This window comes from Pristiophorus japonicus, chromosome 16 (genome assembly GCF_044704955.1).
Source record: "Pristiophorus japonicus isolate sPriJap1 chromosome 16, sPriJap1.hap1, whole genome shotgun sequence".
Lineage (NCBI taxonomy): Eukaryota > Metazoa > Chordata > Chondrichthyes > Pristiophoridae > Pristiophorus > Pristiophorus japonicus.
In genome coordinates this window covers 103,728,562-103,749,501 of record NC_091992.1, presented here as the reverse complement: position 1 = coordinate 103,749,501, position 20,940 = coordinate 103,728,562, and the positions used below count along the sequence as shown (strand labels likewise).

General features: G+C 36.7%; 1 protein-coding gene across 1 annotated transcript in view; it reads left to right on the top strand.

The window, feature by feature from the left end:
- Positions 1–20,779, top strand: part of LOC139226691 (SEC14-like protein 1) — a 51,910-nt gene extending 31,131 nt beyond the window's left edge. The window contains exons 3-16 of the mRNA XM_070857637.1: positions 1,372–1,521; positions 3,540–3,671; positions 5,378–5,506; positions 6,551–6,794; positions 7,192–7,301; positions 8,954–9,143; positions 11,171–11,259; positions 14,406–14,476; positions 14,644–14,815; positions 14,912–15,046; positions 16,853–16,987; positions 17,351–17,602; positions 17,804–17,982; positions 19,791–20,779. Coding sequence (XP_070713738.1) covers positions 1,372–1,521; positions 3,540–3,671; positions 5,378–5,506; positions 6,551–6,794; positions 7,192–7,301; positions 8,954–9,143; positions 11,171–11,259; positions 14,406–14,476; positions 14,644–14,815; positions 14,912–15,046; positions 16,853–16,987; positions 17,351–17,602; positions 17,804–17,982; positions 19,791–19,896 — 2,094 coding nt within the window. The 3' untranslated portion in view covers positions 19,897–20,779. The remainder of the gene's footprint in view (positions 1–1,371; positions 1,522–3,539; positions 3,672–5,377; positions 5,507–6,550; positions 6,795–7,191; positions 7,302–8,953; positions 9,144–11,170; positions 11,260–14,405; positions 14,477–14,643; positions 14,816–14,911; positions 15,047–16,852; positions 16,988–17,350; positions 17,603–17,803; positions 17,983–19,790) is intronic.
- The last annotated feature ends 161 nt before the right edge of the window (positions 20,780–20,940 follow it).

Below are 20,940 nucleotides of genomic sequence, written 5' to 3'. Positions count from 1 at the left end.
AGCTTGTACATCAAGGGCTGAATCAAAATGAATTTTCAAATCAATTTATTTCGTATTCACAGTGTTTCTTCCACACATGCGCAAAGTAGAATTCTGCAAATATATTAGGTTACACAAATTTCAATAGATGCCTTGCATAGCTTTAAAATGATATATAGAAACAGGTTCCTTTACATTTTTTATGTCCACCTGAGAGAGTAGATGGGGCCTCAGTTTAACGTCTCATCCGAAAGAAGGCACCTCCCACAGTGCAGCACTCCCTCAGCACTGCACTGGAGTGTCAGCGTAGATTTTTGTGCTCAAGTCTCTGGAGTGGGACTTGAACCCACAGCCTTCTGACTCGGGCGAGAGTGCTACTAACTGAGCCACGGCTGACTCTCTTAACTAGAGAAACTGGGAGCTTTTTCATTAGAGCGGAAGGCTAACGAGATCTAAATTGTTCAGTCCAATAAAGGGTTTAAATTTATGAATGTTAACAAAAGAATGAATTTTTTACTTCGGATTACATTGGATGTACAGCACAGAAACAGCCATTCGGTCCAACCGGTCCATGCCGGCGTTTATGCTCCACTCGAGCCTCCTCCCTTCTTTTCTCATCTAACTATATCAGCATAACCCCCAATTCCCTTCTCCCTCCTATGCTTGTCTAGCCAAACAGTGAATTGTTGTGATTGGGAATGTACTACCTGAAAGGGTGGTGTAAGCAAATTCAATAGTAACATTGAACAGAGAATTGGATAAATACTTGAAGGGAATTGTTTTTTTTTTACAGGGCTATGGGGAAAGAGCAGGGGAGTGGGATTAATTGGATAGCTCTACCAAAGAGCCAGCATGGGCACGATGGGCCAAATGGCCACTTCTTGTGCTGTATCATTCTATGATTCTATTTAATCCCTGGCATATACTATGGTCTCAGTGGGATAGTAATGAGGTAAATTTATTTTCCTTAGCTGGAAAATGTGTGTATATATTCAGTTGTATTTATTGAATTATTTATTCCATACACTTTTTAAATGAGAATCTAAAATGAAGAGCCATGGTGCATAATATCCTAGATCAATCACCTAGATCAAAATAATCACCTAGATCAAAAAGAGTAAGAGAGAAGGTAAATCAGCAAATAATAAGCTAACATCAATTTGATTTTTAAAAACATGACTAGATCACATTTTTTCCTGTTTTGTGGCTACACCTTGGGTTAGCAGTTCTCTACTGAAAGACACTCAGTGAAAAATTGTGGTCTGTGACAATACTGTAGCTGACTTGCACAAATACTTGCTGCAGCTTACGGGGAACTTCCTTATGCAATATAAATATTTGAATGCTTGTATTCAATAAAAATATAATCTTGTGTAATTGCCTTTTCCCTAGGCTTATGAAAAACGATTCCCAACATGCCCTCTAATCCCAATGTTCGTTGGAAGTGACATTACCAGTGAATACAAGAGTGAGGATGAGACTGTTCATGTATTAGAAAGGCGATGCAAATTGGATGTAGATGCACCAAGACTACTAAAAAAGGTAAGGCTTAGACAATTACTTGAGTGAGTTTATGAATGTAAATTGCAGTGCAAATGGTGATCATTTCTAAGAGTTCAATTAAGTTAAAATATTTTAAAAATGTTATTTCTTGGAGGAACAATTACTATGCAGAGCAATCTGTTGAGGAATGTCATAGAACAGATTTGAAGTTGTAATTCTATGATCCATAACTTGACTGCCTGTCTTAACTGTTACTCTACAGAATTTTTTGTAATTTACTCTAATGTGTATTTTTTACTTAATGTCATCTGCTCTGAATACTATTAATGCTATTGCTGTGAATACTATACTCCTGTTTTTACTTAATATATTTTACATTACTACTCATTTTTTGCCTCCATTTTTATTACAGGCTATTTTCGGTAATATAAGTGGTATGATTCAGTAAAAACACTTGATTACTTTTTAACAACCCCCCCTCTTTATCAGGCAAAACCAAAGCCAGCAAGATTGTAAAGATTGGCACAAATTGTTACTTGCGTAACATCACCATCTGCTGGGAGAAAATAATTACGGTTTTAAGTTAACCAAAATCGAGGTGTCTTTTAAAGACAGGGTTCAACATTAGCAGTTGTCCAATTGCCTCGGGCACCTGGAATACTTGAGCCATTGCCCAATTATCTGATATAATCTGGTTATATAATACTGCCCCCTCTTCCCCATGCAGGGAAAATTCAGTCAGTGTTACTTGGAGAAAGGCTATCCCAGACTTCCCCTCATTCTAAAATGACTATCACTGATAATGGTAATAGACCATTTCAGAGTTTGAGGAGGAATTATGATTTGCTGTTCACTTCCTTAATATCTTAAGTGAGAGAATAAGGCAGATAGGAGCACCAGAGGATATACATCAAGTGGGAATTGTCATTACCATAAACTATTTGTTGCATTGCATTAAAATTCTTTTGTTCAAATTTTACCTCTTGCTACTGTGACATCTAGGGGTCTATATACCACAGCAATTTGATGCCTCTAATAGAGGAGGACATGTTTCATGTATCTTTAAAATGTTTCTCAATACATCATGTTCAGTAGTTCAGTATGTAAAGGATGTTGAAAACTTGTCATACAATGCTTTTTTTCATTAGAAAAAGATTGTGGGATGATATGACAGAAGTATTTGAAATTATGAAAGGATGGAACAGGGGAGAAAGAAGCCGACTGTTTCCAGTAGTTGAGAGTTCAAGAACGAGGGGCCATAAATACAAGATTAAATGCAAGAGATTTAGAACAGAGGGCTGGGGAAACTTCTTTGCGCAGAGAGTTGTTGGGATGTAGAATTCATTTCCAGAGTTAGTTTCTTCCTCAACTATTGTCAGCATTTAAGATGAGATTGGACAATCTACTTACATGGAAGGTAAATGCTGATGCAATCTGTGTGGGTCAAATGGCCTGTTTCTGTGTTATAACTTCGATATATTTCTATGTCTCCGCTGGGCAGTTGTAGATCCAATAAGTATTCTTAACCACATTTACTATTGAGTGAGCTGAGGATTATTTGTGTATATTTATGTTCCAATCATCATTGACTTTCATAAGACCTGTTTTAGGTTGCTCTAACCTTGAAAGTGATATTCTGTCATCAGACATTGGATTTGTTAAAAACAAATTGAGTTTACGTGATCACTAATGGCAGCATTGCATTAAACTTGTACTACAAAAAAGCATGTGCTGATTTATCAAAATGTTTTCATTTAGTTAATTGCATTTACACGCTGATGCGTACTTCCTTTCAGTGGTGTTTTGAACATTTTCTGTCTGCTCTTCTCCCTAGAGATTATTTTGAATTTATTTTTATGTTTGAAATTCCTGGAGGACTAAATAAACAACATGCACAACTGCTTTAATTATAAATATAGTTAGCCAAGTTTGTTTTATTTATGCGCTGTGCAACTTGTGACATATTGATGGCCTTTACCATGAGGCATTTGATGCCATTATGATGTTTCACAGTAATACAGATTTATTTGTCATAGCTGTTTAATAATGTTGTTCAGATTGCAGGTGTTGATTACATCTACTTCATTCAGAAGAACTCCTTGAACAAGCGGGAGAGAACACTGAAGATAGAAGCCCACAATGAAACTTTTGCTAACCGAGTTGTCATCAATGAATTCTGCTGTTACACTGTATGTTATCAATTGCAAAATTTTAAAATCTAATGTAAAAAAAAAGGCTGGAAACCCAGCAACTTTATCTTCTGAAGCTAGGGGATATGGAGGGCAATAGAGGAGTTCAGAAGAAGAGTTGAATTTCCATAACCTAGGGTTCAGGCCAGGCAAAGCTACATAAAGGCGTGGAGTGTGTATTTTGTCAAAACAATTGACTTTGATTTGTATTTTCCCACCAGTTCCACTATGCTCTGGTTATTGGTGTTTAAATTCAAATTACAGTTGTCTTCCACACTCCATAGTAAATGTGTACATGCTTTATATGACTTGCAGAGCTCTTTCACTTGCAGTAAGGAATGAATAACGTATAAATCACAAACAAACGCTTCTGTACCAGTTCAGTGGCTTGATACTGCTGATACATTACCCATTCCGAAGTGTGTTATAGGAAATGCGAGATAGTAAGCAAATACTGTTGGTCATGGTGTGTATTGATTTGTAACAGAGGGGCAAGGAAGCCGGCAGACTAAAAGAGTCGAAAAATGAAAACTTTACATTTTGAAATTTGCTTAATTAAATATTTAAGGAATGCCGTATTTCTTCCAAAACTTCATCCATTTATTGGTTATACCTATGATGTCCTTTGGCACAGCAGGTATGCAAATTTGACTTTTTGATCATCCCTAACCCGTAATATTAAATATAAACCAGCACTTTTAGAATTATATTACATTTTATATACTTTAATGTATTGTCCTGCAAAGCAGGTGAAATTGTGGGCATTTAGTAATACATTTAATCCTTGGGCTGCTGGTAGCTCTACGGAAATGAATCTCTGTCCAGACAGTTCTAACATTTCAATTCAAGCTATGAAGTTGAAACTATTATTACAGTAATAATGCTACACATGTTTGAGGAATTGTTTTTATTTCAGTGTTAATACATACATGACTAAACTACACATTTTTATTGATTGAGCTTAACAAAATGTTAACACTTACGACGCTTATTTGCTCTCTTTCAGTTGTCTTCCCCATATATTTCTTTTACTCTCCTCCTATTTTTCTTAAATTTTACTTCCCATCATACCCCCATCATCGATTTTAACTTATTTTCTTTTTTTAAAAAAACACATTGTTCAAAAAGAAACTAACCATTTTGGAGGTTTGAGAAACTTGAGAAAAACAATGGTTTGCTGGAAGCCAACTCCAAAGCCAGTCTTAGCGACCGATTGAAAACCTTTCAGGTTTTGCAGATTGACAGCATGTCATCGATGTGTCCAGGCAAAGCTTTGACATGTCAAAATGTATTAAACCAGGAAAAGTTGCTGCCTTTCAAGAAAGATTATCAGTAATCCCAAGAGCCTAACCACACCTGATGATCATTCATAGTGTACTAAAAATTAATAGGTGTAAGTGGAACTGAAAATTAGACCTTTCCATATTTGGTGAAGATTTACTTTATTCTATACATCTGTTAATGCTAAATGTCTGTTGCAGCGGAGTAGCCCTATCTCGATTAAATGACCAAAGAACTCTGCTATCGTACAATATTTCAGTCGTATTTAGAAATATTAGATCTTGAAAGTTACGGATTGTGCTTTACAAGTGATTAGTTTTTTTTGAAAAATGAAAAAGAAAACAAGTCAAACAATGTGACACCATTATTTAGAACTGTTAAAAGTCAGAGCTGCACCTGGCATGTCTTTTCTTATGTGCTACCAGGTTCACCAAGAAAATGAAGATTGGACGTGCTTTGAGCAGTCAGCAAGCCTTGATATCAAGTCTTTTTTTGGATTTGAAAGTACTGTTGAGAAAATAGCGATGAAACAGTACGCCAGCAGCATCAAAAAGGTATGTGAATAAAAAAGCGTTCAGTTTTAGTACAGTTTCTTTAGACAGGCTATCCCTTGTATGTCTGTGATTTAAGTTTGTGTTGATTAGAAGTATTATGCCCATATTCATAATGCAAGAGCTACCTGGTCATAGAGAAAATACATGGAAGTAGCAAGAATATTTATCGTAGATAAGACCATTTGACTGTGTGAACATTTTCAACCCTTTAACATGTTTTAGTAAAATATATATCTGTCAGTCCGCTAAGATGATTTTTGCAAGTTATGCTGAAATAATTAAAACATAAGCTTTTAGTGTAGGGGTAAGTACAATGGATGGTTTGTAATTGCCCCGGTCAGTCCTTACTCTAATTTGATTTTAATTTTGCTGTTTTATGCAGGAGCCACATTTTAGACATCTAAGACTTACGCTGAGTTTGCTCCACTGTAATCATTGTTTTAGTATATACTTGTAATGTTGCCCTTCACAGTTAACTTGGTTTCTCTAGGCCACGCTCACCTGCAGCTACTTGTGTCCCCAATGTTTCTTTGAGTGTCTATCAAGAGGAACAAAAGAGCAGCCTGCTGCTGAGACTCTCTCACCCCCCTGAGTCAGAAGGCACTTGGCTTCTGCTCAGTGATTTTCCACAACAATCAGCAAGTGACTGACATATGTTTTGTTAACTGTTTACAGATGTTTCTATGGAAGATTTTTCTTACCAACCATAATTCAATTTGTTGGTAATCTGCTTTGAATAAAAGACGACAAAGCAAAACACTTTCCAACGCTATGGAAGCTGCACATCATCCAAGATGGTCATACTGTTAAAATAATTGTAGAGGACTGAAATTCTAAATATATTTTAACCAATAAAGTAGTCGAGAAAATACTGACACAAAATAGATATAATGGTCAGTACATATCTTCTGTTATTACCTTTACACTAAGTTCCCCTTTAATTGGCTTAAATTCACAATGCGCAAGTGTTTAATCGTTGGGATTTGATATATTATATATTTCAATAAGTCAAGATGCTATGGATTATGTTTTTACTTTTTATAGGGGAAAGAAATAATTGAATATTACCTAAAACAGCTGGAGGAAGAAGGAATTACTTACGTACCACGGTGGACACCGACAGTTAGCATCAACATAGAAAAGTCAGTTCCTGTTCTGAAACTTACCTCCTCGCCAGCTGTGGCCATACCTGGCCGAGGTGATGCTGTTGGAAAGGAAGAACTCGTCAACAAAGACCTGATTATTGCTTCCAGTAATTCACCTGACTCTCTCTCAGGAACACCAGATGGTAAACCACCTCAGGCTTTCATTTCCTTAACTGTACAATTGCATCTTTCTTTCTCCAAGTTTATAGACTTGTTGTGCAGTCTGAAAATATGTTATGCATCTTAATTTTAAAAACATTCAGGTTCTTGAATACGAAACAGTAATACATTTTTCTATAAATATTTAAAAACCAGATTTAGAAATGTACATAATATCTATTTGTAGTGTCCTTGGAGTAAATAATCTTGTTAGGTCGTTGGATATAAAAATGCTGGTGCAAAATATTAAGAAAATAACATTAATTATTTTCATCTGTCTAAAATGAATAAAGCTTATAGTTAACCTAGAACTCCAGTACTAGTTAAAGAGAATGAACTTACTCAATTTATGTCTAATGTTGAGCTCTGGCTGTGCTTTAGATAAACTAGATGCTGATTACATTGAGCGTTATTTGGGTGATTTGACACCACTGCAGGAGAGCTGTCTCATTAGACTTCGAACGTGGCTTCAGGAAGCACACAAAGGCAAGGTAAGGAAGTAATAGCCATAATGACCTGCTGCAATAGCAAAGACATAAATGAGTTTACCTCATCCTGTAACCTAAATCTGTAAATCACCATCCCTTTCTTCTAGTCCTATATTATTCAACTGCATCGTAATCAATTTTTTATTTACATTGGTCATCTTGAATTTTAGGCTGTATCATTGATCTTACTGAACAAAATGTTTTTAGCTACACTTTGTTTATCTCCCAGGAGCATTGCTAAAGGTAGGAGGATGGTGTGCAGGGATACTCCGTTTACTGAATGGGGCAAGCTTGATGGGCCATTTTGCCCTTTTTTGGTGTTTGTTTACTGAGAACAATGTTTGTAACCAGAGAGCTTTCCTCTTTATGGTGCACCATAGGCCTGTGTGTTTTAGCTTAAATTGTTTTTGAGCTGATAAATTTACAACACAGTGTGCAGCTGAATCATGATCAAAGCTCAAAAATTTGAATTTTTAATATGTTAGGTTTTATATAAATTCCACATTCAAAATGGTAGTTTTGTGAAATATTGTAGGAAATTCTATTTAATTACTAATTCAGCAATTTAAGCTTTAAACAGAAAAAATCGATATAATTTTGCTTCTTGGGAAATATTTATGATGCACAAAGCTTGATAATTGATATCTTTCTCACGTAATTTGAGTTAATCAATAAACACCCACTTATATTTCAATTTCAGTCGCAAAAATAGCAATCAATCATGTCCTTAGAAAAAATATTATAAACACGTAAGAACTTTTCCTTCTTCCAAAAATTGCAACAACCTTTTCACACGTGTGCTTTCCCCTCTTGGGGAGTTTTGGCGCACCTTCTCCTTCAGCCCTGGAGCTTCATTCTTTGAAGTAAACCTTAGGTCAAAATATTTCTTGTGTATCTATGGCTGCACAGCCTGAGAGCTCAGTGGTTGCTTTTTAGCTCTTCATTGGCATATCATTGCAATGTTTCCCAGCTTCCATGCACAAAGTTGAAACCATTTAAAATCATTTTCTCAGCTGTAAATGAGATTGAGGAGAAAAATCGAAACACAAGTAGTGAAGGAAAAAAGTCAAAAACATAAAAGAGAGAAGAATGGAAGGGACGGCAAAATAAAGTGGGCTGAGAGAGAGTGGGGGAAAAACTAGGAAAGTTTTAAAAAGCATTGCCCTACCCATGCTGAATGTGAGATGGCAGTGACTTCCCCCTTGATTATTTGCCTGATCCTATCAAAGTGTGGCTCTCCCCTTCCCCTGTATTTATGTCCTACAATATTTTTTAAAATGTTGATCTATGAATAATACATTTGACGATTCATTACTTGATTTAAAAAAAAAATGTAGAATCAGACTGAGAGGCATCGATGAAATGATTTTTTGATCTTGAAGTTATAAACCATTTTAAATAATTTTCTTAGCTGCCTTTTATGAAATTCAATATTTCTACTGTAGTCATGAGGTTATAACCAAGAATGCAACTGTGCAATTTGGATTTAGACGTGGAACTGTGCAATTTGGATAAAAGTCTGATCAAGGAAACAGCAGCTACAATTCTTTGAACAGTGGCAAGAAGTAGGATTTTAGTTTTCAGTTTCCATTCCGTTAATAGGAAAATTGCCTTCTTTCACGTCAGTAAATTTAATTATATTATCTTTTTTACAGATCCCTAAAGATGAGCACATTCTGCGGTTCTTAAGATCACGTGACTTCAATATAGATAAAGCAAGAGAGCTTCTGTGCCAGTCTTTGACATGGCGCAAACAGCACAAAGTCGACTACCTGCTGGAGACTTGGACACCACCTCAAGTACTGCATGATTATTACACAGGAGGCTGGCATCACCATGACAAAGGTAACACCACATGTGACAATGTGTACAATGACTAGACTATCACACTTAATGAGATTATTGTATGAACGTTGTTTGCTTAAACAACAACAACTTGTATTTACATATCGCCTTTAACATAGTAAAACATCGCAAGGCACTTCACAGGAGTGTTTTAAGACAAAACAAATAAATTTGACACCAAACCACACAAGAAGAAATTACGGCAGATAACCAAAACAATAAACTCTTATTAAGCAGCCAGTAATCTTATCAGTACTGATAGCATTATCCCCACTGACACCTGGGAGTCCTTGGCCAAAGACCGCCCTGAGTGGTGGAAGTGCATCCGGGAGGGCGCTGAACACCTCGAGTCTCATTGCCGAGAGCATGCAGAAATCAAGCGCAGGCAGCGGAAAGAGCGTGCGGAAAACCAGTCCCACCCTCCCTTACCCTCAATGACTATCTCTTCCACCAGTGACGGGGACTGTGGTTCTTGTATTGGACTGTTCTGCCACCATAGGACTCATTTTAAGAGTGGAAGCAAGTCTTCCTCGATTCCGAGGACTGTCTATGAAGATTCATAATCAGATGAGAGTTTGAAGGCATATGTTGTAGAAGTGTAACTTTTAAATAACAAGGTACCATTGTGGATGGGAGTCCAGCCCTTTGCCTCATTAGGTCAACATTACAGCCTAGAATCGTGTTTGAAATGTATGTAGGTCCAAAGTGAGGTTTGTTTGGATAGTTCATTGGTTACAAGTTAAAAGCGTGCATAGTTTGATACCAAATTGGACATTTCACTTGAGTTATAAGCATGTAGGGAATTTGTGCCGGAGGCATACTTTTCTGAGGTTGTTGTAGGGTGTGAATTTCCGCGGGGGTTTCCCACTTGTCCGTCATAACTTCGTCTCAAGAAACGTGGAAACTGAGGGAAAACAGTATAGCTGTTTACATTGTTTATCTTGAGTTTTTACAGATAAGCGGGGGCCACCCATGGAAATGCACATCCATAGTGTTGGACATTATATGGAGGGGCTGACCTTCATCTAGACTCTTCTAATTGACTTGGGAGTGCTTGGTTCTGGCATTGGTAGGAAAAATGGGAAGTGTTCTAACGCAGCCATTTCTAGCTTTCATTAACAAAATGATCAACCCCTTCTTTCCCCACCATCTCATTTAAAATAGAAAGTCCTCCTAAATGCTTCATAATGTCATATGTGCTGCAGTTAGGTGGTAGATATGTAAATTAATAATTATAATTAAACTCAAAGTCCATTCTAGCCTTTATAACAGTCTTTTTATAGAGGGTTTACATACAAAACTTGAGTATTTGTATTGGCTGTCCCAACAGTAGAAGTGCTTAGATTCCTGATCAAACAATTGTAAACTCAGGTGCCAGATTATCTGTTCAAATTTGTCTACCTGTGCTTCTTCTGTTTTAGTAGTTCTTAGTTGAGCGGATGTATGAAGTGAGGTGTGCATTCATATTGAAGAAGGGTATCTGAATTTCCTTTTCTTGAATTGTACCTTCTATGGGCCAGTTATACAGTAGTATTGATACTATTCATGGAGAGCCTTTGAGTTGAAGAATCTTAATTGAACTGCAAGGGGCAGGAATAAATTAGTGTTTTTTTAATACATTAAATATACAGTGTTACCCTTCACTTCAGTTTTGTACATTTAAAGTGGCTAAGCAAACATTTCCAGTTCGTGTATATTTAATATTCTGTGTATAATGGCTGACTAGTTAAACTACTGTGGCACAGCTAGTTTTATGGAAGCAACAATTGATGATTGACAGCTTTTTATTACCTGTAATTACAATGTGATTGCTGAGTATCTGAATTGGATACTCCAAGGAATAGAATGGGTAAGACTCTGAGGGCTAATTTCTAGTTGGTATTTTGCATGCTATAGTCTCGAATTTTTTAATGTTTGGCAGCCAGAGGATTTTAAATACGAGAGACATGGAATCTTATTAAATCATTCCATTTTATTTTTGTTAGTAACAGCAATAAATAATTTAATGCTACAATTTTTTTCTACAGATGGGAGACCCCTATATATTTTAAGACTTGGGCAAATGGATACCAAAGGTCTTGTCAGAGCGCTTGGCGAGGAAGCACTGCTGCGACATGTAAGTGTATTTTAATCATTGTATTCTTATAAAATGTAATTAATTTAATCCACATTTCTAGTACCTGCCCAATTAGTGGAACTCTATATAGTCAGCAAAAATATAATAATCACTTCCAGTTAAGAATTAACAACATAGTATTTATGTTTTAAGTAGGTTTTTTATGCAGTGCATATTCAGGATGTAAAATTTTGTTGCTGTTTTCATATTGGCGGTTTGTGGCCATTATGAACGGGGTTGAAGCTGACCAAACTCTTATCAGATGGGAGAGCAGAGAGGGGATGATTTTATTCATTTAATCTGGATTGGAATCAAACTCTGGAGCCAGGGGCAAAAGTTATCTGTTAATCCACAACTCAATTCAGTTCAACAAATTCTATTACTTAAGATTTTTTTTCTTCGCTCTAGTAGGAACAGTAAATAAACTATAATGCATGAAATATTGTTTGACTCAGCAGTTTTACGATGGACATTTCAGAATCATTTCCTTCAGTTAAGTGATGATTGTTCACTGAGCCATTGCAAAAGGTTACGCACATATGATCACAACAAGTTCAGTTGGTATGGCATCATCCTTTCCCCAATTATGCCACATACTAAGTAAACCAGAGCATTATAAGCATATCAAATGCTGTGGCAAACTTTACAAGGGTTCATTTTAAATTGCATTCACTTAATTCAAAAATTGCAATAAACTTGGTCTTCTGTGCAACAAGAGATGCAACTTTTCAACTTAAAATGAAGGAAATCCTCCATCGTTATTTCAGTGCTCAATCATTGAGCAACGCAGTAGAATGTTATTGCCGTAAATTATTTATTGCTGTTATTAATGAATTCCTCAAGAGTAAGTATCCCACAGGTCATTGACTGCAACCAGCCTATGGCATCTCTCCTTGGGAGTAAATTGAAAATAATAGAAAAAATATAAACACAAAACAACTATTAACCCAGTGTTTCATTTGTCAGCTCTGGTGATGGCCTCTCATTATGCAGGTTACAGTTTCCTGAGCTTATGCATACTTGAAATCTTTGATACCAGACTAACGTATCACTAAGTTGCTGCTATTCACAAAGCAATATGTTACATAAACCTTCAAACAAACTGGCATTAATAAAATCCTTGTCGCTTTGACGTAATCTAGTTCATTTAAAAAAAAATGCAGATTAGCGCCTGTGACAAATGTAATCAACTTATGACATGGTTACATTGTTGGATTCTTTCATAGTATAAAGATCCAGAACCACTAGAATTTCTCTTGTCAATTAGGGATAAATATTTGACAGCTTTTGGTGATTTGATTTTGGAATTTGTGATGCTAAAAGAGCAGTGCAGAAATAGAGTACTGACAATTACAGTAAGACTGCCAGAGAGTACTGATGCATCCTTCAAAATCGTCCCTTGCTCAATCAGCATTTTGCTGAGAACCTCAATTCTTCCCCTGAGATCTTATTACATAACTACCAGGGATCAAATGCATGTTCCTGCTCTATTCCATCAGGGCAATTACTTTATTTTAACTTCTTGTTGCAGCTGCTCTAGCCACAGCTGCTGTTATGATGGAACGTCAAAGATAGCATCATCTGTGCACAAAGGGACCTTTTGTTTCATTGTTTAAAATAATTTTCTTTTTAAAACTACAAATAAACTTGCATCTAAAGTGGTCTTTTTTGGATAAAAATTAGTGAATCCACTTATCATTTTAGGGGAATGTTAAGAAGGAGAGGCGAGTTAAACTAGGAAATTATAGGCCTATTAGTCTAACATCAGTGGTAGGGAAGTTATTAGAATCTATTAGAGACAGAGCGATTGAGCATTTGGACAAAAATGAACTGATCAGAGTACTGGCATGGATTTGTAATGGGTAAGTCATGTCTGAAAAACCTAGTTGAATATTTTGAGGTGGAAACTAATATGGTGGATAAAAGAGTGTCTGTGGATGTTATTATTGACATCCAGAACTCATTCAGCAAGGTTCCACAGAGACTGTTAACAAAATGAGAGTGCATGGAATTGGGGCAACCTATTGGCTTGGATAAGGAGGTAGGAGACAGAGAGTAGGGAGAATTGGTATGTACTCAAATTGACAGGATGTGACTAGTGGTGTACCACAGGATTCTGTACTGGGGCCTCAGTATCTAAAGACTTAGATGAAGGATTAGAGAGCAGTATAATGTAAGTTTGCTAATGACACTAAGTTAGATGGCACAGTAAATAGTGTAGATGGGAGCAGAAAGTTGCAAAGGGACATTGATAGGTTAAATAAGTGGGCAAATCTGGGCGATGGAGGTCAATGTGGGAAAGTGGGAGGTCATCCACTTTGGACCCAAGAAAGACCGATCAAAGTATTTTCCAAATGGCGAGAAGCTGGGAACTGTGGATGTGCAGTGAGATTTCAGAGTCCAAGTACAGAAATCACTAAAAGGCTAATTAATGTTTATCTCAAGAGGGCTGGAAATTATGTTACAGCTGTACAGAGCTCTAATTAGACCCCACTTGGAGTACTGCATTCAGTTCTGAGCATCACTCCTCAGGCAGGATATATTGGCTTTGAAGGGGTTGCAGTGTAGATTCACCAGAATGATACCGGAGCTAAAAGGGTTAAATTATGAGGACAGGTTGCATAAACAAGGCTTGTATTCCCTTGAATATAGAAGATTAAGGGGTGATCTAATTGAGATGTTTATGATGATGAAATGAGTTGTTAATAGAGTAGATAGGGAAAAACGATTTCCTCTGGTTGGGAGAGTCCAGAACAAAGGAGCATAACCTTAAAATTAGAACTAGACTATTCAGGGCTGATGTCATGAAGCTCTTCTTCGCACAAAGGGTAGTGGAAATCTGGAACGCTCTTTCCCCAAAAGGCTGTTGCGGCTGGGTCAATTGGAAAAATTCAAAACTGAGATTGATAGATTTTTGTTAGGCAAGGGTATTAAGGGATACGGAACAAAAGCAGGAAGATGGAGTTATAATGCAGATTAGCCATGATCTAACTGAATGGTGGAACATGCTTGAGGGGTTGTATGGGGACAAAAGGAAATAGCTTTTTTTTAATAAGAACCTGTTACGGAAGGTATTTAAAATTAAAATATCAATTCAGAAAATATGCAGAAGTTTTTAAAATTGGGATATTCTTGTTCTAAATCAGGTGCTGTCTATTAATGAAGAAGGATTAAGACGATGTGAAGAAAACACCAATGTGTTTGGAAGACCGATCAGGTAATCACAAGTTCCATCTCGCTACCGTTATCAATTAGTATATAGCACATAAAAAAGAAAGACATTGTGAACAAAAACAATTTCATGTATATATTACAGCTATCTTTAACTATCAGTCTCAAAGTGCTCCATTGTTTTAAAAAAAATTGCTGTCTTATATTAAATAGTTCGTGGACATGCTTGGTGGATTTAGAAGGCTTGAATATGAGACACCTTTGGCGACCCGGTGTTAAGGCGCTGTTGAGAATCATTGAGGTTGTTGAAGCTAACTATCCAGAAACACTGGGTCGACTGCTAATCCTTCGAGCACCTAGAGTGTTTCCAGTACTTTGGACTTTGGTACGTTGTTGCAGTGTCTGAAATATAAATGATAAATTACTGTGTTTAAATTATATTGTTTGTAAATTGTGATTTAATGTCGTCTTTTGACTCCAGGTCAGTCCTTTCATTGATGACAATACAAGGAAAAAATTCCTTATCTATGCAGGAAATGACTACCAGGGGCCTGGAGGGCTGGTTGATTACATAGACAAAGAAGTGATCCCTGATTTCCTTGGAGGAGAATGTGTGGTAAGAATGTGCAACGACAAAATCAATTTTGATTCTTAGGATACTATGTCATAATTTATCAGAACTAACAATTAAAGAAGCTCTGCTGTGTCTAAATTGAAGCCTTACTAGTAAAAATAGGCGTCACAGTTGAATGTGACAGGAAATCTGCCATCCTTGCTGCTTCACCGAAAATAAAAATGAATGCAGTTGTTGATTAAACGAAATGATACTATTTTGAAGAAGAAAATCTGTTTGTAGATTTAAGATGATACCCCTTGAAACAGATGAGAGCCAGGATTGTGTAATGATGGGTATTTCAAGTATCCCAACATCTTACATTGGCACCTGAAGAGCTTGATTACACAATTATGTTTTGAGTATTTAGCTGTTGAATAGGTAATTTATTGTACAATTATAATTAGCTGTATAATTTGTCCTGTAGGATAAATTCTTTAGTCAATCTCATATTCCATTTATACATTGTGTGTGTGGCGCGTGTGTGTTTCGTTTCACAAGAACACAAGAAATAGGAGCAGGAGTAGGCCATTTGAACCCTCGAGCCTGCTCCTCCACTTAATAAGATCATGGCTAATCTGATCATGCACCAAGCTCACTTCCCTGCCCGCTCCCCATAACCCTTTATTCCCTTATCGCACAAAAATCTGTCTATCTCTGCCTTAAATATATTCAAAGACCCAGCCTCCACAGCTCCCTGGGGCAGTGAATTCCACAGATTTACAACCCTCTGAGAGTAGAAATTCTTCCTCATCTCAGTTTTAAATGGGTGGCCCCTTATTCTGAGATTATGCCGCCATCTTGTTTCGGTGTTGGTCAAAAGAAAAATGGGGTTTGTTTTGTTTAAAGTTCTTGTTTCCAACTAACACATGGAGTGAATGCAAGTTAAATCATCATGATACAGGCTGCAAAGGATTGAGCAGGTTTTTTCCCCCACTGTCCTTACAGCCACACTTGGGAAATGCTAATTCTATATTTCTATCTATTGCTTTGACATCCAAAAGGACTGGTTACAGTCTGGTGTTTATGTATATAATGTGAATATTACTGTTGGTAATTATAATGCAGTATTATTTCTTGAAGGAGCTATCCGCAAGTCTGTTTTAATCTTTGCTCTTGGAATATTTTGATCCAAAACATCGAGAAGTTGGGGGGGGGGAGGGGGGTGGCTGTTGAGGCAAGTCTAGAGGGGCATGGTATTAGTTCTTCATTCTTGAATGTTTGAATATAACCAATAAAGGTACAGGATGAATAGCAAAATAAAGAAGTGGATTTTTCATATATTAGTACCTGCTTAAAAAAAAATAGCTTCTACAAATCAATTGGAGCAATATGTAACAAGCTTTACATATCGTGTTCTACTGAAATACTCTGGTACTCTATTATATTGCAATCAAATGTCAGTAATAGTTTGATACTGAATGTTATTTTTGTAAGTGGAATTATGTATATTTTTCCTCCATTTTCCCTCCTGGAATTTCTCACATCATTCACCACTCCCAGTTAAAGACAAACTCTCCTGCATGTAGAGAAGGTGGCTATTTGGATACTTTCCCAACGGCACAGCTCAGATTGGGAACTTAATATGTGGATAACTTTTGCCAAATACCCACAATCTACCATTTTGTCAAAGTGCATTGTTACAGTTGTATTTATATCTTTTTAAAGCGGCACTTGTCAAGCAGCTACTTGGAAGCAGACTGACCTACAGAACCCAGATAATTGTTTGCTGGGCATTCAGACTATCAAAATATCCTTTGATGAGAATATGATTAAAAATCTAATTTAATGTTTTATTGCACTTTTTAGTGTGAGGTTCCAGAGGGAGGTCTAATTCCCAAATCGATGTATAGAACCGCAGAAGAACTTGACAATGATGACATCAGGCTGTTGACTGAAACTATTTATCAATCGGCAAGTGTTTTCAAAGGATCGCCTCATGAGGTAAAGTTTTTGCTGTCCCTTTAGGATTACATTACATAAGATTACTACTGAAGCAGACCATTTGGCCCAACCAGTCCATGCCGGCGTTTATGCTCCACTCAAGCCTCCTCCTGTCTTTCCTCATCTAAATCTTATCAGCATAACCCTCTATTCCCTTCTCCCTCATATGCTTGTCTAGTTTCCCCTTGCATGCATCTATACTATTTGCTTCTTTAGCTGTTCTTAAAATTTAAATTCCTTAATGTAATGCTTGTATAGCTGCTGTTTTAACTTCAAACCATTTCCCCTAATGGTTTAAGATGGAAAAGTTGAGCATTTCATTAGTACATTGATGTTTAATACTTTGCTTTAATGTGTTTCCAGATATCAATTGAAATGGTGGAAGCAACTTCTGTGATAACCTGGGATTTTGACGTGGTAAAAGGAGATATTGCCTTCAACATCTATCACTCAAAGCGAGCACCCCAGCTTCCCAAAAAGGATACCCTTGGGGCCCATGGGATAACATGCCCTGGAGGCAATAATGTGCAGCTTATAGATAAGTCATGGCAACTAGGAATGGACTATAGTATGGTGGAGTCACCACTCATTTGTAAAGAAGGAGAAAGTGTGCAGGTAAGTTTTGTAATGATCAGAAATCAACATTGTAAGGCCAGTGTTCCATGGACAAAATATGTTAATTGAAGTCTTTGGTCAAAGTAATCAAAGATAAAGGTTTAGCCTTGGTGTAGTGTGCAGTTTAAGTGATGTTTGCATGTTTTTTAGAACAATAAGTAAGGATTTAATCAGTTCTATTGTCTTCTGTGTTGCTTACAGGGTTCACACGTAACAAGATGGCCTGGTTTTTATATCCTACAGTGGAAGTTTCACAATATGCCTTCTTGTGCTACAACTAACCTGCCTCGAGTAGATGATGTGCTGGCAACATTACAGGTCTCCTCCCACAAGTGTAAAGTTATGTACTACACTGAGGTCATAGGATCGGACGATTTCAGGTACAGGATATAAAGCTACTATTTTGAGAATTCAGTACCGTGTCTGACCAGTGCGAAGATGAGTACTAGATGCAATTAATCTGCACTGAATATGGTGGAATCAATTTATTCTTCAGCTCGCAGTGGGGAGTCTTTCACTATATTTTCCACGCTGTATACTAGTCCCTGATACAGATCAGTCTGCCATTTAGTCCCAGGCTTCTGCCACTCTAAAACTGGTAAGAGGTGCACCAATATATTGCAGCCGACTTTCCCCTTTAGTTAACTGCCTTCCTTCTGCTCAACATCTCTTAGCCCTGCCCCCCACAGCTTTGTCTCAATAAGGTTGGAAACTTCACTACAAGGAATTACAGCAGGAACCCATGTTTTGCAACTCCATTGAATCAGTTCAGTGAGCTGCTTGGTAATTCATTTTCAAAATTTAGAATTATATTGTTATCCATATGTTTAAAACTGACATTAATTCAGTTTGCTATGGTTACTTATGATAAGTTGTAATTTTCCAAGGTCACACATTGACTTGTTTGTACTTGGTTTCTGTTAACAAAGGGAAGGCTAAAACTTGCACAGTGACTTCCAACCTGCAGCTTATACATTGGGAAATTGTTGAGTTGCACTCTTCACAGTGCTGGTGTGAAGTGAATATCTTAGCAAGTCTCCTGCTCTCGTGAGTTTTATTGTGTTGCCTGGAATTATAGAAAGGGAGGAGTGGTGAAATTGTATTACATTTCTTAAAACAAATTTATTAAAATATGATTATGGTCTACCAGAACATTTTAGAGGTGATCGCCCATTAGCTGGTTGGAAAATCTTGCATCCTGCACACGTGAATTTCTGATGTGCCCTTCCAGTGGGCGATGCTCTCTGGTACGACTAAAGTCAGAAAATGATCCGCTTTATGTCAGTGTTTTCATGTTGGATCAGGACAGCAGTAATATAATTGCTGGGACATTTGCTAAATCATGGATAAAACTTGCTAGGCTTCTTTGATCAATTTGGAAATAACCTTGATTTGGACCCTGCTTTATTTTTTAAAATGTTCTAGATGTTGATTTTACAAACAAGTCCAAATGGTGGTGGTACTTGCTCGTACCCTTTAGCGTAGGTGCAAATTAATGTTCCTAAAAGGGTTTCAACCACACTAAAGTACATGGTTCTGAGCTTTACATTCAAAAATGATGAGAAGTGAAGTAAAAACCAAGGTAATTACACCAAATGACCAGGTGCCATTTTAAATCCACTTTAGTTTTAATTAATTGTTTTTAAATATTGATAAGCCAAATGATTAAAGAGGGTTTCTACTTGCCTTCATTAGAACAGAGAAGTTTAAGAGATCTGAAGCCAATGTTCAAAATTATGATGGATATCAAAATTATTAATGAGGAAAAACTATTTCCACTGGTAGATGAGTCACTAACTAGGTGTAAATTGAAGATTGTCAGCAAAAGAACAAAAGTGGGGAGAGATGTTTTTTTTTAAACAAAGGGTTGTTGGGTCATGGAATGTTCTACCAGGAACAGTATTTTGAGTATGGTTAAAGAGCAGAGAAATACGTGGATAGACCTTTCAGAGAGCCGGTCGGTGTAAGTCAATGGCCAAATGATGCTCAATTGGTACTGTAAGTTTCTAGGATTTTATGTACAAAAAAATTACAATAATGGGGTTCAGATACCAAGAAAATAGTTCAGATACCAAAGACAAGAGTCCCAATAAACTATTTCCAAACAGATCTGCAAATTATTTTGTGTCAATGAAGAATATTTGTATTGCATTGAAACCCCAAAAAACAAATGCTATTTTTATTTCAGGGGGTCCATGACTAGTCTCGAATCTAGCCACAGTGGTTTCTCACAGCTTAGTGCTGCTACAACATCATCCAGCCAGTCACACTCCAGTTCTATGATCTCCAGGTAGTGATTCAGAATGCCTGCAATTAAAAACCACGTGCAAAACAGGACAATTTTTGGGTGGCAGCTGATTGGAATGATGGTGCAGCTACAACAAAAATGCGTACTTAACTTTACTAATGCAACCAGTACAATCAGCTCAGTTCAGTTTCTTTGTATCTTTCGTTTTCTCCTTCACTTATGTATGTATCCTAGTGCATCCAGAATTTGCAATCAAGATTTTTTAAATCTATTAATTCATCTTTCAGTCAAATGCCATCAAGATGTAAATGTTTACAGCACTGTAATTTCTAACAGACCATATAGTTTTAAAGATAGTACTGTACTTTAAATCCTGCCTGTTCTGCAAATGTCACCAAATCCTTCCTGAATTCTTAACTGTCATTACAATGCAGTGAACAAAGCACAAGGTCAAAAAAACAAATATCTTGTACTTAGTCTGAACATGACACTTAAAGGAAAAGAAAGTTGTATAATTAAAAAAAAAGTGTTATTACAAGCACATGCTAGATAGAGAAGGCTTGTCTTTTACACTTGACCTGGATAAATAATTGCTTGGAAGCATGATGTCTCACACTTCAGAATTGAAACCATTGTCACAACCTACTTGAATATAGTTCTAGCTAAACATTTCTTCTTTGTTATAGAATTGCTCTTTAACTCATAACCCTTCTTTCTACAACTTAGTTGTGTGTTTAATGTCCTGAAGCCAATAATGTTCCCATGAAATGAAATCATTGTGTTAACATTTCTGTTGTGTCTACCTGTACTTATACATTGCATATCAATCTTTGTTTATGGAGCAATACATGTTACCACTGGGTTGGTAATAAATCATTCAAGTATTCTTTAAGTAGCCTCTTTTTAAATAATAAACTTCTAAACTGAAATGCTAATGTTAGTCTTATTTTGCGTCAAAATTTTATTTGTGTCGCTTTAAAGTCGGACTCTTGTCACAACCCCAATTTTTCATTACAGAATCAATGTTTCTGAATAGGGGTATGCAGTAACTTAGTGAGTCAATGTGCTCCCAATTACTTCTATTTTGTTT